This window comes from Ovis canadensis, chromosome 10 (assembly GCF_042477335.2).
Source record: "Ovis canadensis isolate MfBH-ARS-UI-01 breed Bighorn chromosome 10, ARS-UI_OviCan_v2, whole genome shotgun sequence".
NCBI lineage: Eukaryota > Metazoa > Chordata > Mammalia > Artiodactyla > Bovidae > Ovis > Ovis canadensis.
The window spans coordinates 33,798,428-33,816,063 of NC_091254.1; the positions used below are offsets into that span (position 1 = coordinate 33,798,428).

At 39.9% G+C, this 17,636-nt stretch overlaps 2 protein-coding genes across 5 annotated transcripts in view; one reads left to right on the forward strand and one right to left on the reverse strand.

Moving 5' to 3' along the window:
• The window catches only part of SPRYD7 (SPRY domain containing 7), a 51,064-nt gene extending 43,932 nt beyond the window's left edge, over window positions 1-7,132 (reverse strand). The window contains exon 1 of the mRNA XM_069601432.1: window positions 5,760-7,132. The gene's annotated coding sequence lies outside the window, so the exon portion shown is untranslated. The remainder of the gene's footprint in view (window positions 1-5,759) is intronic.
• TRIM13 (tripartite motif containing 13) lies at window positions 5,017-17,628 on the forward strand. 4 transcript variants are annotated; one of them, XM_069601399.1, is made up of 3 exons: window positions 5,017-5,685; window positions 6,237-6,346; window positions 16,036-17,628. In XM_069601399.1, exon 3 carries the CDS (start codon window positions 16,044-16,046, stop codon window positions 17,265-17,267), a length of 1,224 nt encoding a protein of 407 aa, XP_069457500.1. In that variant the 5' UTR covers window positions 5,017-5,685; window positions 6,237-6,346; window positions 16,036-16,043; the 3' UTR covers window positions 17,268-17,628. The 4 variants fall into 4 exon arrangements, with proteins under 4 accessions (XP_069457500.1, XP_069457499.1, XP_069457501.1 ...); XM_069601398.1 differs by having other exon boundaries at window positions 5,022-5,696; XM_069601400.1 differs by lacking the exon at window positions 5,017-5,685 and adding an exon at window positions 5,744-6,118.
• The last annotated feature ends 8 nt before the right edge of the window (window positions 17,629-17,636 follow it).

The window sequence follows — 17,636 nt, forward strand, 5'->3', positions numbered from 1 at the left end:
CTAACATTAGTCATATATGGTAAGATAAATTATATAGAATTGATATATAAATATAAATGTAAATACACACACACACACACACACACACACCTATAATTTCCCCTCAGAGGACTTTAGGAGGATATTTGTCATGGTTAATTCTTCTTCCATTTTATTTACAAATTGAGAACTTTAATAAGCAATATATTTGAAATTAAATGGTTCAATGGGATTTAACCTAGGCACACATGTTGTACCTTTTTTTTTAATATACATTGTACTTTTATATACATTGTTGTTGTTGGTTAGTCATTCAGTTGTACCCGACTGCATTTTTAAAAAATCTATAATTTTGAATAACCTCAAAAGTATTAAAATAAAGGAAACTTCTACCTTAGGTCTTGGCTCCTGTTACCAGATAGGTCTTCCTACAATTCTGTTTTCATTTTGTTAGTGCCATATACTATTATCCAGTGGCTTCCTGTTTCCTACAGAATGAAGTTCAACTCTGACATCAAAACATTGCACAATTTGGCCTCAGAATTTTTTTTTCCCCCAAACTAAGCCATGCCCCTCACTGACTTAGTATCAGTGAAGTTCATTCCCACCCTGAACTGTGTTCCTTACCTCTAATGCTCTTCTTCTTTCTCATATTCAAATCCTGTGATCTTTAAAGGTTCTGTTGGACTCCCACCTCCCCTCTGAAATCTTTATGATGCTTCCAGGCCTTCCTCTGATCTTGTTTTCACCACTTACATTGGCTCTTAAGGAGCCACTATTACTATACTAGTTCATGCTTTTAAGAGTTGTATCTTCAACCAATGGGAAATTCCTCATTTACTGTCTTTGGTGCCCAGCACAGTCCTGAGTATAAAATTATAAAGTGAAAGTTGTTCACTTTCTGACTCTTTACAACCCCATGGACTATACAGTCCATGGAATTCTCTAGGCCAGAATATTGGAGTGGGTGAAGAAGTGAAGTTGCTCAGTTGTGTCCGACTCTTTGCGACCCCATGGACAGTAGCCTACCAGGCTGTCCATGGGATTTTCCAAGCAAGAAGACCGGAGTGGGCTGCCATTTCCTTCTCCAGGGGATCTTCCCAACCCAGGGATCAAACTCAGGTCTCCTGCATTGCAGACAGATGCTTCACCGTCTGAGCCACCAGGAAAGCCAAAGAATATTGGAGTGGGTAGCCTATCCCCTTTCCAGCGGATCTTCCCAACCCAGGAATCAAACCGGGGTCTCCTGCATTGCAGGCAGATTCTTTACCAACTGAGCTACCAGGGAAGCCCATAAATGTTAATATCATCTTAATTACCTCTGACATTTTACTTTATTCTTATAAATTATCTTTCCATCTAAAGAAATGGCACAACTAAAGGCTAAGTTTACTGTTGCTTAAGTATCTCATTCTCTCCCAAAGCTAACTGGTCTTGCTGTTTGCTCCATTTAATGTACCATCTTCACTGTGCAATTGAAATACATGGAGCCTGGAATTCTCTTCCAACCAAGGACTAATTCCTTTAATTTCACCCAAGTCTTAGGTAAGTTTCTGTCTTTGGTGATACATGTATGTTTACAGGTAGATTTTTTTTTTCCTTTTTAATGGAATGTTTTGGATGTTCCAACCATTTCACTGAAATTGTAAAGCTTTAAAAACCACTGCAAAGTCTTCCTTTCATTAAGTGAGGTTTTTTTCTTTTTCTTCTTTCCCTAAGCACAAAGAAGATAAAGAAGATACAGCAGTAGAATCTGTGCCTTTAAAAGGCCACCCTGGACTGTAAAAAAGCAGAAATTATGGTGCCAGCTTCCTCAAAGAGTTGGATATGACTGAGCAACTAACGCTTTACTTTCCTCTACTGTATAGGTAGTTTACCTCTGCTTAAGATTGTTGTGCTTGACGCTCACAAATCCGAAGTATCTGTTATTCAAAACTGGCATGGTTTTCTTCTTCCATATGGCAGTAGCAGCTGTTTATTAAGCACCTCTTATATGTCAGATACCATGCTGGTTGCTTTGTACATGATCTAATTTTCCCAATCAAGTGAAACGTGACCCCCATTTTACAGAAAAGAAAACTGAGGCTTAGAGATGCTTAGTAATTTGAACAACTTGTATATGGCAGAGCTCGAGTTTGGATGCAGAACTGATTCCAAAGTCACTGCCCTTTTTGCTACACCGTGCGATGTCAGTGCCTTGTATTGCCAGGAATTCTTGCTGGGGAATATTAGGGCTTGTGTTCATGACTTTGGCGGCTGCTGGGAAGGGAAGGATAGAATAGTAATGAAATGTTCCAGTATATCCAGGGAGGCTCACCAGCCCCTCTCCTGCACATAATTGCTCCAGTCTTAATTGTTAGATGTTCCCAACTCTTGACAGTTTACACTTCGGTGTACACCAAATTTGGTGCTGTCCCTTTTGTTATCTAACATGTGATCACTTCTCTTGATAGGTGTAAGGAATGCTGGTGAATTTTAACTTCGCCAAGGCTCAGGACAAAAGCAACAGCATGAAATAAATCACAAAAAATAAGAATATTTATATATTTCAAATATATAACATTAGAAACTCTAGGGACTTCTCTGGTGGTCCAGTGCTTAAGAATCCACGTGCCAATGCAGGGGACATGGGTTTGAGCCCTGGTCTGGGAAGACCTCACGTGCTGCAGGGCACCTAGTCCCATGCACCACAGCTACCGAGCCCGTGTGCCTACAGCCCCAGCTCCACAACAAGAGAAGCCACCGCAGGCCTGCACACTGCAACTAGAGAGTAGCTTCCACTCAACTGCAACGAGAGAAAGCCCGTGCAGCAACGAAGATCCAAAAAGTAAATATAAATAAAAATACTAAAAAAAAAAGCAGAAAGGAATTCTACCTGTAAAAATACTTTTTTTCATGAAAGATCAACCTACATAAGACTCTATCTTACTGCTATGCTTACATAAGAATTCCAATCTTAAGCTTAGTCTATTTATTTGAAGAATAGTCAACAGAAGGAAATTCCAGTGTGACAAGCATTTTGACAATCCCTTAGTGCTATCTCCAGTGGGATCTAGTTACATTGTGCTCTTCCAGGAAAGATGGTGCTGTGTATGTAGGTTTTAATCCAACAGTAATTCCCTTTTTCTAGTAGTACTATATGTGGTGATTGCCTGATTGTCTATTTTACAAAATAAGGGCCTTGGGAGGGAAAATAGGTTATTCTTCCTTCCCTATTTTTCTACACTTGAGAGTTTAATACACAACGTTTTCATAGTAGTTAATTTTAAATACAATCTAAGCATTTCTACACAGATTTAACCAATGTGTTCATTTAGTTGGTCAGAAGTTTATTTATTAATATTTACCACCAAGCAGAGAGATTACCTCACAGCTCAGTTGGTAAAGAATCTGCTTGCAATGCAGGAGACCCAGGTTCGATTCCTGGGTGGGAAAGATCCCCTGGAGAAGGAAATGGCAACCCACTCTAATATTCTTGCCTGGAGAATCCTAAGGACAGAGGAGCTTGGTGGGCTACAGTCCATGGGGTCGCAAGAGTCAGAGATGACTTAGCGACTAAATCACCACCACCACTACCAGCCAGATACACATGAGTATCATATAATTACATAAGGATAATTTCTGATGTATGAATTAATAACTTTTCCCTCTTTTATCATTTTAATATTAGGGTAATTCAAAATGTTTATACAAACAGGTGTTTTTTAAATAACACTTATTTAGTAGGCAACTGGGATGCAGTTTTTGTACTGACAGTTACCTTGCTATAGAAAGACTGTGTACCTGGAATATGACTTCAGAGACTCAGTTCTGCCTGTTTTTTGTCTTGGAATTATGACTTCATCTGCTTCCTCATCTATAGGTTGCAGATCACAATAGCCATTCCACAGTGTTCTTATGAAGACAAAATGCCATAAATATAGGAACTCTTTGAGAAATGGAGTATTTCCTGCCATATCAATAAACAAGGATGTCACAGTTATCAGCGATTCCAGCCATCCGGGGCAACCAGGAAGGAAAATAAGACCTGCTGCAGGGCAGCCATTAGGTTGCAGCTATTCCCTATCCCTATGGTGAGCACTGAGAAAAAACAGGATCTGGCCCCAGATAGCTGAGATGCATATGAAAAGAACGATTTCAGTGAGCCCAGACACTTGCATCTTTTGGTACATAGAAAACACTAAATTCCTTGGTTTTCTTCAATTCACAATTCTTTTGATGTTCAGACTACCTGCCCCTTGTTGCAAACTTCTATAACTTGATCTCCCTACCCAGCCCTACCCCCAGCAGTTCTTTCAGGGTCGCTTGAGATGCTGTCTCCCAGGCTTGAAGTCCTAAAAATTCCCACTGAATAAATCATATTTCTCAACTTTCAGATTGTGACTATATTTGACGGCAACATATTCTTCAAAGGCAAAATTGGGTTTAACAGATAAACACAACACTGGGTTTTATGGGACCTAAGCATGGTCAGGAACTCCAGTTCATCTAACATCTTAGAAGGGAGTGGGGAGGAGCTTTTCACAGCGATTGAGCTAAGCAGTGTTAGTTACTGGGCCCAAGCACCAATCCTTTTCTCCAGGAATTCTTCTTCCAAAGAACAGACTTCCTGTACACAGACAGACTCAAACCCAGGGAATATTCTGTGATTTTTCTGTACTTGCTTCACATCCCTCAAGGCTGCAAGTTTGGGAGAAGCCATTCTTTCACATTTGTAATCTTGTAATTGCTCGTTTTTAAGTGCTTAACGCCTTTGCTGTTAGAGAATGTCCCTATACAGGGGGCTGGACGTCAGAATACAGAGTCAGGCTAGCGGCTAATTGCATTTAAGTTCTTTCTCTCCGAAGGAAAGGGCAGTGGTGTTTTCCCTAAAAAGAAACCTTAAATTGGGTCCCTCGTGTTCAGTCTAAAGCCTGCAAAGAAACAGATAGGGAGGACGGGGGCGGCAATAGTTAACTATTTTGATTGTGCTTTGGCTGGAGCCCTTGGCTACAGCCTGGCGCTGGTCTCTGCGCAAGTGCCCGTCCCACCCACCCCGGGTTGTGGGTGCAGGCGGACAGCCGTCTCAGTCTCCCCCAAGCCGCTGAGGCGAGCTTCTGGTCGTGAGAGATGCAGATGAAGCGGTGTGAAGGGTTGGGCTTTTTTTTTTGTTCCTAAAAATGCAACGAACAAAAAAAAAAGTACAACAATCCAAACCCAACCATCTTCGTCGTGCGCCGGCTTCCTTCCCAGGCGGCTCCACCGGGAACCACGCCGCCTCCTGTCGCCCGCGCTCGGCCGGCGCCCAGCCCGCGGGTCCGCGCGATCCGCGTCCCCGGCCCGGCGCCCCGGGCACGGCGCCCCGCGGGCGCGCGCAGCCCTCGCGAAGCGAGCGGAGCGCGCCGCCGGGAGCCCGCCCCTCGGCCCCGCGCGCCGCGCGCGCCGGCGGTTGCAGGCGGCGGTTGGAGATACCGGAAGGGCTCCCGCCTCCCCTCACCCGCGGCCTCCCTCCCCGGGGGAAAGGCGAGCCCCGGGAGGCGGAACAAAGGCGCGGCTCGGCGGGGGAGGCGGACCGAAGTGCCGGGGGAAGGAGGGCGTCGGGGCGAGGCCCGTCGGCGCCGCGAGTCCATTTTGCAGCCGTTCCCGCCTCGTAAACGCGCGGTACCCGCGGCCGGAGGACTGGCGGCTGCGCGGCTCCCGGCGGCTTCCCCTCCACCGACCCCGGAGGTCCGAGATAAGTACGCGCCGGCCGGCCTCTCCTGGAGAAGCGGGGTGGGGACTTGCCCTGGCTGGGCGGGCACCTGCGTGCGTGGGGGCTGGCGGAGAGCTCAGTCTGAGCTCTGGTCTCCGCGGAGAGCAGCCGGGCCCGGTTACCGGAGGTGGGGGGAATGGCGTGCGGGTGGGCGGCCGGGGCCGGGCCAGCGCGGCCGGGCTGCAGGAAACCTGCTCCGCTACCAAGCGCTCCTGGCTTCACCGCCGGCTCCTCGGGGTCGCCTACAAAAGAAGAGGCGACCGTGAACCAGAGTCGGAGCGCGCGACCACCACCCTCTGGCACTAGGCGTGGGGAGGCTGCCTGGTGCCAGGGGAGGGCGCCCTAGCCGTGAAGCTCCTTAGCACAAAAGATCGCCAGGCTCTCCCAGGCTCCTGGCTTTTTCACCAGGTCCTTGCCGGCTGGCTTTATTTGTGGGGGGATGATTGGAAAAAAAATTGAGGGTCAAGACTAAGGATCCTGTGCAGATAAATGCATAACACTCTTCTTTGTTCTTTCTTTGCAATAGCCTCGTTTTGATTACCAGTCACGACCTGAAGAAAAAACAAACCAAAACCTGATTGCTTTGCCTTGGGAACCAGTAACCTGACCAATACTCCTGGCTTGCAAGTGACAGAGGTAAACTACTTTTCCCTACATTAAGCAAAAAAGCACCCAATTTCTTCAGGCCCAGAACCTTTCAAAATCGAACTCTGTCGAGATTATATGTTCCCACCCTCATAAATGGTCTTTGTTCGTTTCATATTTTGTCAAAACCCAGAAAAATAGATTCAATACTTAGACATTCTTTAAATGACAGTTATTTGAAACATAATCCAAAGATTTGTATTGCAAAGGAAGAGAGGCTACAACAACTTTTGGTTTTAAATAGGGTTTGTCTTTTTTTTTTTTCATTTCCTGTGTCACTGCTGCTTGGGTTTGTACAACAGGGCTTGAGTTTTCTGACCCTATAATAGGTATTTTAAAAGCAGAATTTCTTTTACATAACCAGTCCCTGTGGTAGAACTTGATGGAGTTGTTGATTAACTGGTTATACTTCTGTCTTGCACAGTAAGAAGATATATTTCTTCATACTCTCCTGTCTTTCCCTAAAAATACTTTTTTTTTTTTTTGCACCAGCTGACATACTAAGCCTCTCTGGCAAGTCTTTCTGTAACACCAGGTTATTTTTATTCTCTACATGTATTGGTTACCTGGCCCTACTTCTGCCATAGCTGTTAAGCTATGCCCATCTCCACCAATGGTGCTTTGCACCTGGTATGCTATGTAACACTTTGCCCTCCCTTGAAATTATAGTTCAAGAGAGTCCAACTGTCTTAGGACTTTTCTTGGTTAATACACTATGCTCTAACTCATGCTCACTGTAAATGTGTAGTTACAGTTTTTACAGTATCTCTACACATGTTAATTAAATCACCTTACAATGATGTAGGTCAATAGTTTACAAGATTGTCACACATTACTTAATCTTTCCAAGAACATGAGGTAGGTATAAAAATCCTGATGCCATAAAGGGTAGAGCTAGTGCTTGGAAAGCTAGGTAGTTAGATGCAGTTTCAGTGCTCTTTACCCTTCTTCACTGGAGAATCTGTTACAACCTACTTTGTAAAAATTATAGCATTTTAGAAGGGATTTAGAGAACTCATGATTAGATGTCTCCATTTAACAAGTGAGGATCCTGAATTCTTGACCCACTTTTCGGATAGTGCTGCTGCTGCTGCTAAGTCACTTCAGTCTTGTCTGACTCTGTGCGGCCCCATAGACGGAAGCCCACCAGGCTCCTCGGTCCATGGGATTTTCCAGGCAAGAGTACTGGAGTGGGGTGCCATTGCCTTCTCCGTCGGATAGTGCTGAGGTCTCATAATTGGGCAACTCAGGTCCTATGCCTTGCTTGCTGTGTACAGTTTGCAGGGTGGGGTGGGGCTCAGTGTTTTCACTTGTAAAGTTAGGTGTTTAGCTAAATGATCGCTAAGAGCTAAAATGTTTTTAAGCCCAGTATTTTATTCTTACCCCATAACTTTTAGCACCATGTACTATATATTGGTGATATGCAGACACATACTAATATTAACTGCCTTAAACAGTTTTATACTTTAAACTTAGGTAGGTATGGTAAAATATGCCTATTTCTTCTTCTCTTTTTTTTTTTTTTTAACTAAGCTCTGTAAAAGTATGGTTCTGTTGTAAGGTCAGGAACTACTTGGAGAGGTGGAGCACCATCATACATCATTGGTCAGAGTGCAGAAAGTGGTATACTCTTTTCTAGAGGGAAACTTGACGGTTTTTTCAGGAGCCTTGAGAATGTTTCTACTCTTTGACTCACCTGACAATACACTTAAAGGAACCATTTAAGGAAATAATTAGAGTGTTGGACTAAGACTTTGCTACATTGTTCATTAAAATGTTATAATCCCCCCAAAATAAACAGTAGGAAATAGCATATCCATAAGATGATCATGTTTTAAACGAATAGGGGAACAATAGGGGAAATGCAAGTAATAAAATAAGTGGGAAAAGTGGACACAGAGTTCTGTTACACTACCAGTTCTGTTAAAATATGGTGTGCATACACACAAGATTGGAAGAAATATGCCAAAATAATGTTAGAAGAAATACACCAAAATAATCATAATGGTTATTTCTTGGCAATGTGACCATGGGTAATTTTTTCCCCTATATTTCCTGAATTTTCTGTAATCACAAATTATAATTTTAGAAAAACAAAATCCACATGTATGGATAACCTCTCCAACATTAGTATGGTGTCAGCTTTCTATGTCCTTTTGTAAGGCATTTCTTACATCTTGTATGATAATACCTCTGTAAATGTGCTATATTTTGGAATTTAGGGCAGGAACGGATTTTTTACTATTTCATCTTTTAAAACAGCATTAGATGGTTGGATTGTCCATTTTTGTATTCATGAAAGACACTGCTGCTTTCATTACCTTGCCTTGAAACTCTCAGGTACTAGAGGAATAGCACCCCTAACAGGTAACCAAAAACAGGTGTCCTTTGACAGGGAGAATAGTTACACTCCAGTCAAGCCCTTGAGGGAATCCAAGCAGATTCCCTTAATGTGGATGCTTTCTAATTCATTTGCATTATAGATGTAGATACATTTCTAAGGAAAAGTGGAACTGAAAATTTTTGCTGATAGTTTAAATCGTCTTTCCGTGGAATAAGCACCACAAGTGTATCCTATTTGGCAATAGCCTGGCCAACCCTTCAGAATTCCCAGAGGAGCTCTCTTTGTTCCCCCGAATATGTGCAGATACTGAATAGGAGGGTGGAGTGTCAGCATAGTGAATAGACTATAGCCAACCTGGAAACTGCTTAAAGTTTAGCATAATCAGCTTTCTATTTGAAATATTTTCTAGATGAGTTTTACTTAGAATAAACTATGTATGTAATTCTACACTGAACAAAGGGAACTTGGTGCAGACCAATTTTATTGGTAGGTAGTACTGATCAGTTGGGCACAGAATAACCTTTTTCTCTTGGCGCAGTATTACACACTAAGTGATTTTCACTTACCAGATAGATCTAGCTTGCTGTGTACTGAAGTGACAGTACTTTTCTGAAAGCTGGTATTAACCTCAAATGCAGGGCTAGATGATGAAAACTTTCAATAGATACCAATCTGTTGGGGATAATAATTTAGGCTAGTGATTGCCAAGTTTATTGTTGCAAAAGAAGATTTGTTCTAAAATTTTTTTCACCTTCATTTAAACCTCTTTACATTTATTTGGGAGATAAGAAACCAGACACGTCTGGTTCATAACCAGTTCACGTCTGTTGGTAGTTCCAATTTAAGTTAATTTTAACTCTTAACAGGTAAAGATAAATAATCTGAATCTGGTTGGTACCAGACTAGGAGAATAATTTAGGCCATATGTTATGTTTCCTTGAAATTCAGACCTTCATTTTATTCTAATTGATTGCATCTGGGTGGGAGAGAATGGGATTTCATACCATTAGATATCCTCATAGATTTCTAAATAGTTGTTCATAAATAGGATAGTGATACTTGATCTAGCTCATAATCCTAGAACTATTGATTTAATGCTACTGATTAACAGGATTACAGAATAATATCTTGGGTGACTATCAGGTGAGAGAGAGAAGGTGTGAGATAAGGAGGGAATAAGAGGAAATCAAAAAGATTATGTTTTTTGAAGTAGAATGGGGAACATGAGATAAAAGAAGAATAAACAAGAGTCAAGGAAAAAGAGTGGCATAGAGAAGAGAATGAAGGAAAGGAAAAAACTAATTTTTCCCAAGTTTGTCTAGACTATGAAGGTAATGACCTAGTTTTTGGTTTTTGAGATGTCATTTTAGTCCAAAAACTTGTGAACTTTCGGAGTAGGTAGGGCTTCTAAGCTGCTAGACCCTCTACTAGGTTTATTTTGCCCTAATCAGGAATTCTATTAGAAATACAGTGGAGGAAATTTTACTTATTATTACTTATTTACTTATTACTGCCACTTATTCTAGACAGTGCCAGAAAAGGTAGGTTACTTATGTCTTATATGGCCACAAAGGTAAATTATATGGTGTTTGCAAGGGCCATGTAACAATTAGATAAGCTATTTTAGATACTATACATGGTATATTTTCATATTCCTTTTTTAAGTTATCAGAAATTTTGTTTTTTTCTTAATCTCACAATATCCTGTTTGGATCATGTTTTGGCACAGTCTCTAAAAGCCAGAATGAAGTGTTAATAACATACTGATAAAGAGTACTTAAAAAAAAAACAACTTGGTAAATAGTTTTCATATATTATTAGATAACTTTCAAAACAGTTTTTCAATGAGGAGAAAAACTAACATGTGTAGGTGGTTTGTCCAAGGTCATAGATTGAGAGCAAAATGAGTATGTCAGTCTACTCATAGGCCTGGATCCAGACATTTCCAGTAAGATACTTTTTATTTTATAAAAGATAAAAAAATTTATGAAGCTTATCATTGTCAGCTAGTATTTCTGAAGTTTTACCTTTTTAGCTCAATATGATTTTCTTATAACTGGTCTCACTGTTGATTTTTTTTTTCCAACTTTTGTGAAAATTTTCAAATATACTAAAAATTAAAAGTACACTGCAATAGATATCCTTATATCCTCCACCTAGATTCAATTATTATTAATACATCTTTAGTAAGTTTCAAGAAACCATTTAGTGGATCTCTTACTAAATTATCAGTATACTACTTGAAAATAAGATTAACTAGTGGGATGAGAGGATATAAGTTTTTTAAAAGGTGAGCTCTTTTATTCTATACTTTGTTTCAAAATAAGATCGATTGATGACTGGCTGTTTAGTAGAGTTCACATAATTTAGTTTTGTCTGTGAAGTGAGTTTCAGTATTTTCTATCTAGTTACTTGTTAGGTATTTAGATACTGCTTTGAAATGTCTGAATTCAAAGATCAAAGCAGGATGGAAATCAGGTTTAAATTTCTAAGATATAAGGTATAATCTTTTTATTCTCTAATGGGATTTGGAAAAAAAAATTGGATATTATTTTGAACTTTATATTGCTGTCAACTAATGAAGTGCCAAGATTTAATAGGAAAGGTTCTTTTAATTAAAAGGTTTTATTAAAATTATCTTTTAAGTGAATAAAATGAACACCTCTTCATTTATAATCATTTTGAGTTGATCATATAAAAACAAAAAGGCTCCCAGGAGGGAGAAGTCAACTTTTACTTGTGTTTTATGACTCCTTTCCTTTGGGTTGTGTTAGTCCTCAGTCATGCCCGACTCTTGCGACCCCATGGACTGTAGCCCGCCAGGTTCCTCTGTCCATGGGATTCTCCAGGCAGGAGTGCTGGAGTGGGTAGCCATTCCCTTCTCCAGGGGATCTTCCTGACCCAGGGATTGAACCTGGGCTTCCTACATTGCAGGCAAATTCTTCACTGTCTGAGCCATCAGGGAAGCCTGTAACTGTTAGCTTTTCTATCTTTTAAAATATTCTGGTTGTTGTATTAAATACTCTTGTTGCTATTAATATATACCCACTCAAGGTAGTATTGATCAAACAGTTTTTGTAGTCTTCCTTGAGTAGATATTTTGAAAGTTTGCTTGAAAATAAATCTGTGGTGGTGTTTTACAACTGCATTTGTCAAAACTCATAGAATTGTGTACCAAAAGGAGTCTTATTCTTTGCAAATTAAAAAATATTTTAAAGTATAAATACAGTAGACAAATGAAGTTGAAAACCAGAGGAGGTGGTAGGTAACTAGTTATATATTCAGCTACTTTCTTTGTTGGTATAGAACTTGGGAGATTTTTAGGAATTCCTTGGCAGTGTGATGGTTAGGACTCTGCGATTTCCTTACTACATGCCCAGGTTCAATTCCTAGTCAGGGAACTAAGATCCCACAAGCTGTGTGGAGCAGCCAAAATAAACAGAACTTGGGAAGTTTTTGATTCAAAATAAGAAATGAATCTTGGAAGACTTGTTTGCCTTTGTATACCTAGTTTGAGATTGGTTAAGTTGAAATTTTATGACTGGTGAACAGAAATTTTGTTCACATAATAAAGTTTCTTGACATCTATATTTGTCCCCCCAAAAAGGGGATGTATATTTTAGTTTCGTCGAAGAAGTAAGCTCAGGTGATTTATTTAGATTTTTATGTTAGCATACTTTTAAGAAAAGAATCTGTAAGTTCCTTTACTGTCAAGCATACCCTTCTCTTAGTGAGGCTAAAACCCTTATTGTTTTCCTTTAAAACTTCAAAGGCAGCAAACTTGCCGTGGTTTCTTGGGTTGTTAGGCTAATATATCTCAGTTTTCTCTAAAAGTCAGCTAGGGAATTGGTCACAGAGTTTTGACATAAGGTTTTGAGTATAAAGCTAAGAAAATAAAATTGTTTTAATGTGGATTAAAATGAAAGTCTTTAAATTATGAACTAAAATTTATAAGTTGTATCACTAAAAGTGGAACAACAGGATCTACTATGGTTTTGATGCAATTTTTTTAGAAAAGGGACTTTCCAAATTACGTTTTTCTCTGGTTCATTTTAAGAGCTGTAAATTGATTATGGCTTTGGGATGACTATTATTTCTAAATTTTCCTGTGTGTGACATTTTCCTTTTTTCTTTTTGATACTTGATTGCCTTAAAATTCTTCTTGGCCTCTATTTCAGTATCCTCGGTTTTCTTCAAAGTTTCTTTGTCTTGGGTGCCTTTCTCTCCTCCTCATGACAAAACTTGGTCTCCTTTGTTCTTCCTGTTAGTTGTTTAAAGTGCTTAGATAGGATTCTCTGGAAATACTAACCTGGCAAGGAAGAGTAAATTAGGTTTATATAATTCTAGGTGAAACATGTTAGAGAGCAGGGGAGGTGACAGAACCAGGACTAGTGGTGGAAGATCATGAAAAGTTTTCTTTCTTTGCTCTAAAGAGAGTGTTCTATAACTGCTTGATAACCTTTCAGCACACTAACCTCAGTCTCGGAAGCCATTCTCTTTCCAGTGCTTTTCGAAGATTATTTGATTTGTCATGTCACAAAAGATTTTTCAGAAAATAAGCTCATCACCATTTTTGCCATATAACACTGAAGTCTGACAGAATACTCTACTTCAGTTCTACATTGTTGTTTAGTTGCTAAGTCATGTCTGACTCTTTGCGACCCATGGACTGTAGCCCACCAGGCACCTCTGTCCATTGGATTTCACAGTCAAGAATACTGCAGTGGGTTACCATTTCCTTCTCCAGGGGATCTTCCCGATCCAGAGATCAAACCACTGAGCCACCAAGGAAGCCCCAATTCCACATATATATGTATTATATATTTATTATACATATATCTCTCACAACCTAAGACCATAAACTAGTTAGTCCTGCAAGTTCAGCTTATATTTTAAGTCTTCTACATTGTAGGTCCAATTGTGATTCTTTAAATTACTGTCAAAAGGTTTACTTACTTTTGGTTATAAGATGACATAGAGATTAGTAGACCCTATTTTATTTATTTATTTATAAATTTTATTACTTCGGTGGTCATATAAATACTGAAGGATATATTTATCTTAGTAAACTGAATGGGGACATATTTAGTGCTATTTTTGTTTCTAAAACTTTAGGGATAAAAGTTTTAAAATATACATTTTTAAAAGAATAAACTTGAATTGAGAATTAGTATTCTCTAGTTCAGAGGTCTCAAATATTTTGGTCTCAGGACCCCTTTACACTTTAAAGTTGAGGCTCCCAAGAGCTTTTATTTACATGTGTATTTGAAATTAAAACTGAGAAAAAATTTAAGGTAATTCATTTAAAATTATGATAAACCTATCATGTTAACATAATTTGTGAAAAATAACTTTTCAGAACAATTGTGAGAAGGGTGGCCTTGTTTTACATATTTAGAGATCTCTGTCAAGAATCGCCATTTAGTAGACAACAATAGGAATCTTTTCTGTATCTCTGCATTACATCTGTTACAATCAGTTATTTTGGTTGAAATATACAAAGAAAATCCAATTTGGCTTGGCACAGATACGTAGTTGGTGTAAGGAGGAATATTTTAATGCCCTTTTTGGAAAACTATCACTCTTCTTTGATACTATACCAAAACTCAACAAGGGGTAGTTTCTTAAAAGTTAGCTGAAGTATGAAATCTGAAATCATATATTTTTTAACATAATTGGCCTTTTGATCTTTTACCCAGGCATGACCTGTAACATGCATTGGTGATTTGAACCAGTTAATTTGTAGTGTAGATCTCCAGTGCATGCATGCATGCATGCTAAGTCGCTTCAGTCGTGTCTGACTCTGTGACCCTATGGACAGCAGCCCACCAGGCTCCTGCGTCCACAGGATTCTCTAGGCAAGAATAGTGGAGTGGGTTGCCATTTCCTTCTCCAGTAAATCTCCAAATAGTGACATATTTCATTATACAAAGATCTCTGTCGTAAAACAATACGCATGTTAATATTACCACTTGTTTCACTAGAAAAGTCTTCAATTAATGGTAAGCTATCAAGCTCTTTTAAGTGGCAACTATGTTTGCCAGAATCCAGTTTTCACTTAACAATTCAACTTTTTATCATTGGCGAGAAACACTGTCATTTGTTTGCCTTGAAGTGATGGGCTCATTTTGTTTGTTTTCAGAAAAATGTCTGCCAGATACTTAAGTCTCCATACCCACAGTTTGTCATTCATTGTTTCAAGTATAAAAACGGTGTTCCCTGAAAAAAGCAGCTGATTAGCTTGTGGCTGAATTGCCTAATTGCTTTTCCTCCAGACAGTATCTGCTGGTATGCAATAGAAATACTTTGTGGTTACTTCATATTTTGTTATATGAAAGATTTAAAAAGACATGTACACAAGGATTAAGATTTAGTACAATGAATAATTTTTACTGTTTCATCAAGAACATTCTAAAATGAAACTGGCTGCCCTCACCTTTGCCCAGCTGTGGGTATGTGGTGGTGAATACATTAGGAATCCAGTTTGGGGCTACCTGTGGTCTTGTTCGGTTCCTGCTAAGGCCCCAGCTGTGTCTGCTTACCATTGCTTTTTTAATGGCGCAGTGTCAACACTGCCAAAGGTAAACAGCATCTCAGTATTACTATGAAAATAGTATTGTCCTCACAGGTGCCTTGGAAGAGCCTTAGGGAGCCCAGGTTTCTCCCCATTGCATCTTGAGAACTGATTGCTCCAGACAGTGCAAACAGCTTTGATTACTGTCCCAGTGGTTTTGAAAAATACCCATTTAATTCTCTAGGGAAGAATGAATTGCAGCTCTCATTTTATGTTTTTACCCCTGATTTTAATAATTGTAATCTTGCCTTTGAAATAGGAAAATGTGCCAGTTTTTAATAAAAGTCTCCATGAGAGAACATGCTTGGATTTATATCTCTGCTTCTTTCTTTAAATAGCATACCATTTTATGATTGTGGGCCCAGACTAAAGAGCTCATTCTGCTCAGACACTGAGTGGCTTTGTTTCTGACAGCTAGTAGTCAGCTCTGCTTTAAAGCAAGCATTTGGGCCCCGCTGGCTCCACTTGCAGTCGTCCCAGCCCTCGCCCTGTCTCAGCCAATGCCTGCTGTTGGAGAGCCCACACAAAGGCCTTGTGTACCGGGAGCCCCACTGATAAGGAGTGTGTTCTAGTCCCAGCAGATGAAATCTGCTTTGGTGTGCATTCCCGTCCCAAATTTCTCTTATTTTCTTTGTTTGACCAGTTATTTCTGTGACAAGAGCATTTTTTAAATGGCTGTGAAGATAGTTTCTTCTAATTATTTCATAGTCCAAATGGAGGGGATTCCTGATGTAAAATAAAGTGTTTCTCTCTCTCTGGTAGGAGATGTGATGGAGCTGCTTGAAGAAGACCTCACGTGCCCAATCTGTTGCAGTCTGTTTGATGATCCCCGGGTTTTGCCTTGCTCACACAACTTTTGCAAAAAGTGCTTAGAAGGGATCTTAGAGGGGAATGTGCGGAATTCCCTGTGGAGATCCTCTCCATTTAAGTGCCCCACGTGCCGGAAGGAAACTTCAGCAACGGGAGTCAATAGCCTGCAGGTTAATTACTCCCTGAAGGGTATTGTGGAAAAGTATAACAAGATTAAGATCTCTCCCAAAATGCCAGTGTGCAAAGGACACTTGGGACAGCCTCTCAACATTTTCTGCCTGACTGACATGCAGCTGATCTGTGGCATCTGTGCGACTCGGGGTGAGCACACCAAGCACGTCTTCTGTTCTATCGAAGATGCCTATGCTCAGGAAAGGGACGCCTTTGAGTCCCTCTTCCAGAGCTTTGAGACCTGGCGTCGGGGAGATGCCCTTTCTCGCTTGGATACCTTGGAAACTAGCAAAAGGAAGTCTCTACAGTTGCTGACTAAAGATTCAGATAAAGTGAAGGAGTTTTTTGAGAAGTTACAACACACGTTAGATCAAAAGAAGAATGAAATCCTGTCTGACTTTGAGACCATGAAACTTGCAGTGATGCAGGCCTATGACCCAGAGATCAACAAACTCAACACCATCTTGCAGGAACAGCGAATGGCCTTTAACATTGCTGAGGCTTTCAAAGATGTGTCAGAACCCATCATATTTCTGCAGCAGATGCAGGAGTTCAGGGAGAAAATAAAAGTCATCAAGGAAACTCCTTTGCCTCCCTCAAATTTGCCCTCAAGCCCTTTGATGAAGAACTTTGATACCAGTCAGTGGGAAGACATAAAACTAGTGGACGTGGATAAACTTTCTTTGCCTCAAGACACTGGCATGTTCGTTAGCAAGATTCCCTGGAGACTTTATCCGTTATTTGTGGTGGTCATTCTACTTGGCCTTCTCATTTTCTTCAGTCCCACCATGTTCCTAGAATGGTCCCTATTTGACGAAATCGCAACTTGGAGAGATAATCTTTCAAACTTTAGTTCCTACCTGCCTAGATCAGCTGATTTTGTAGAACAATCAGTTTTTTACTGGGAACAGTTGACAGATGGGCTTTTCATTTTCAGTGAAAGATTGAAGAGTTTTACTTTGGTGGTGCTGAATAATGTGGCAGAATTTGTGTGTAAATATAAACTATTATAAAATCTGTTTCAAGTACATAGTTCTGTGTCTTTTGTTAGAAATTGTTAGAATAGAGTGATAGTTCAGATTTGATTAAGATTCCAGTCAGATATTGCCCTCTAAAAGTATTCCTTTCAAAAATAATGTCTTATACATGTTGAAATTAGGTAGCATAAAGATAAAAGTGAAATTTAATAGTTTAGTCTCCAGCCCTCCTTCCTTTTTAAGGTGCTTTTGAAATCAGCATCCTATCCCCAGTATCGGTTATGTTTGTGCTATGAAAGGAGGGGGTAAGAGAGTACATGATTTAATATTGTATTGATGAGGTAGTGTAATAATGATTGTTTTTAAGCATGTAATAAAGACTACTCTTGTAAAGCAACTGTTTTT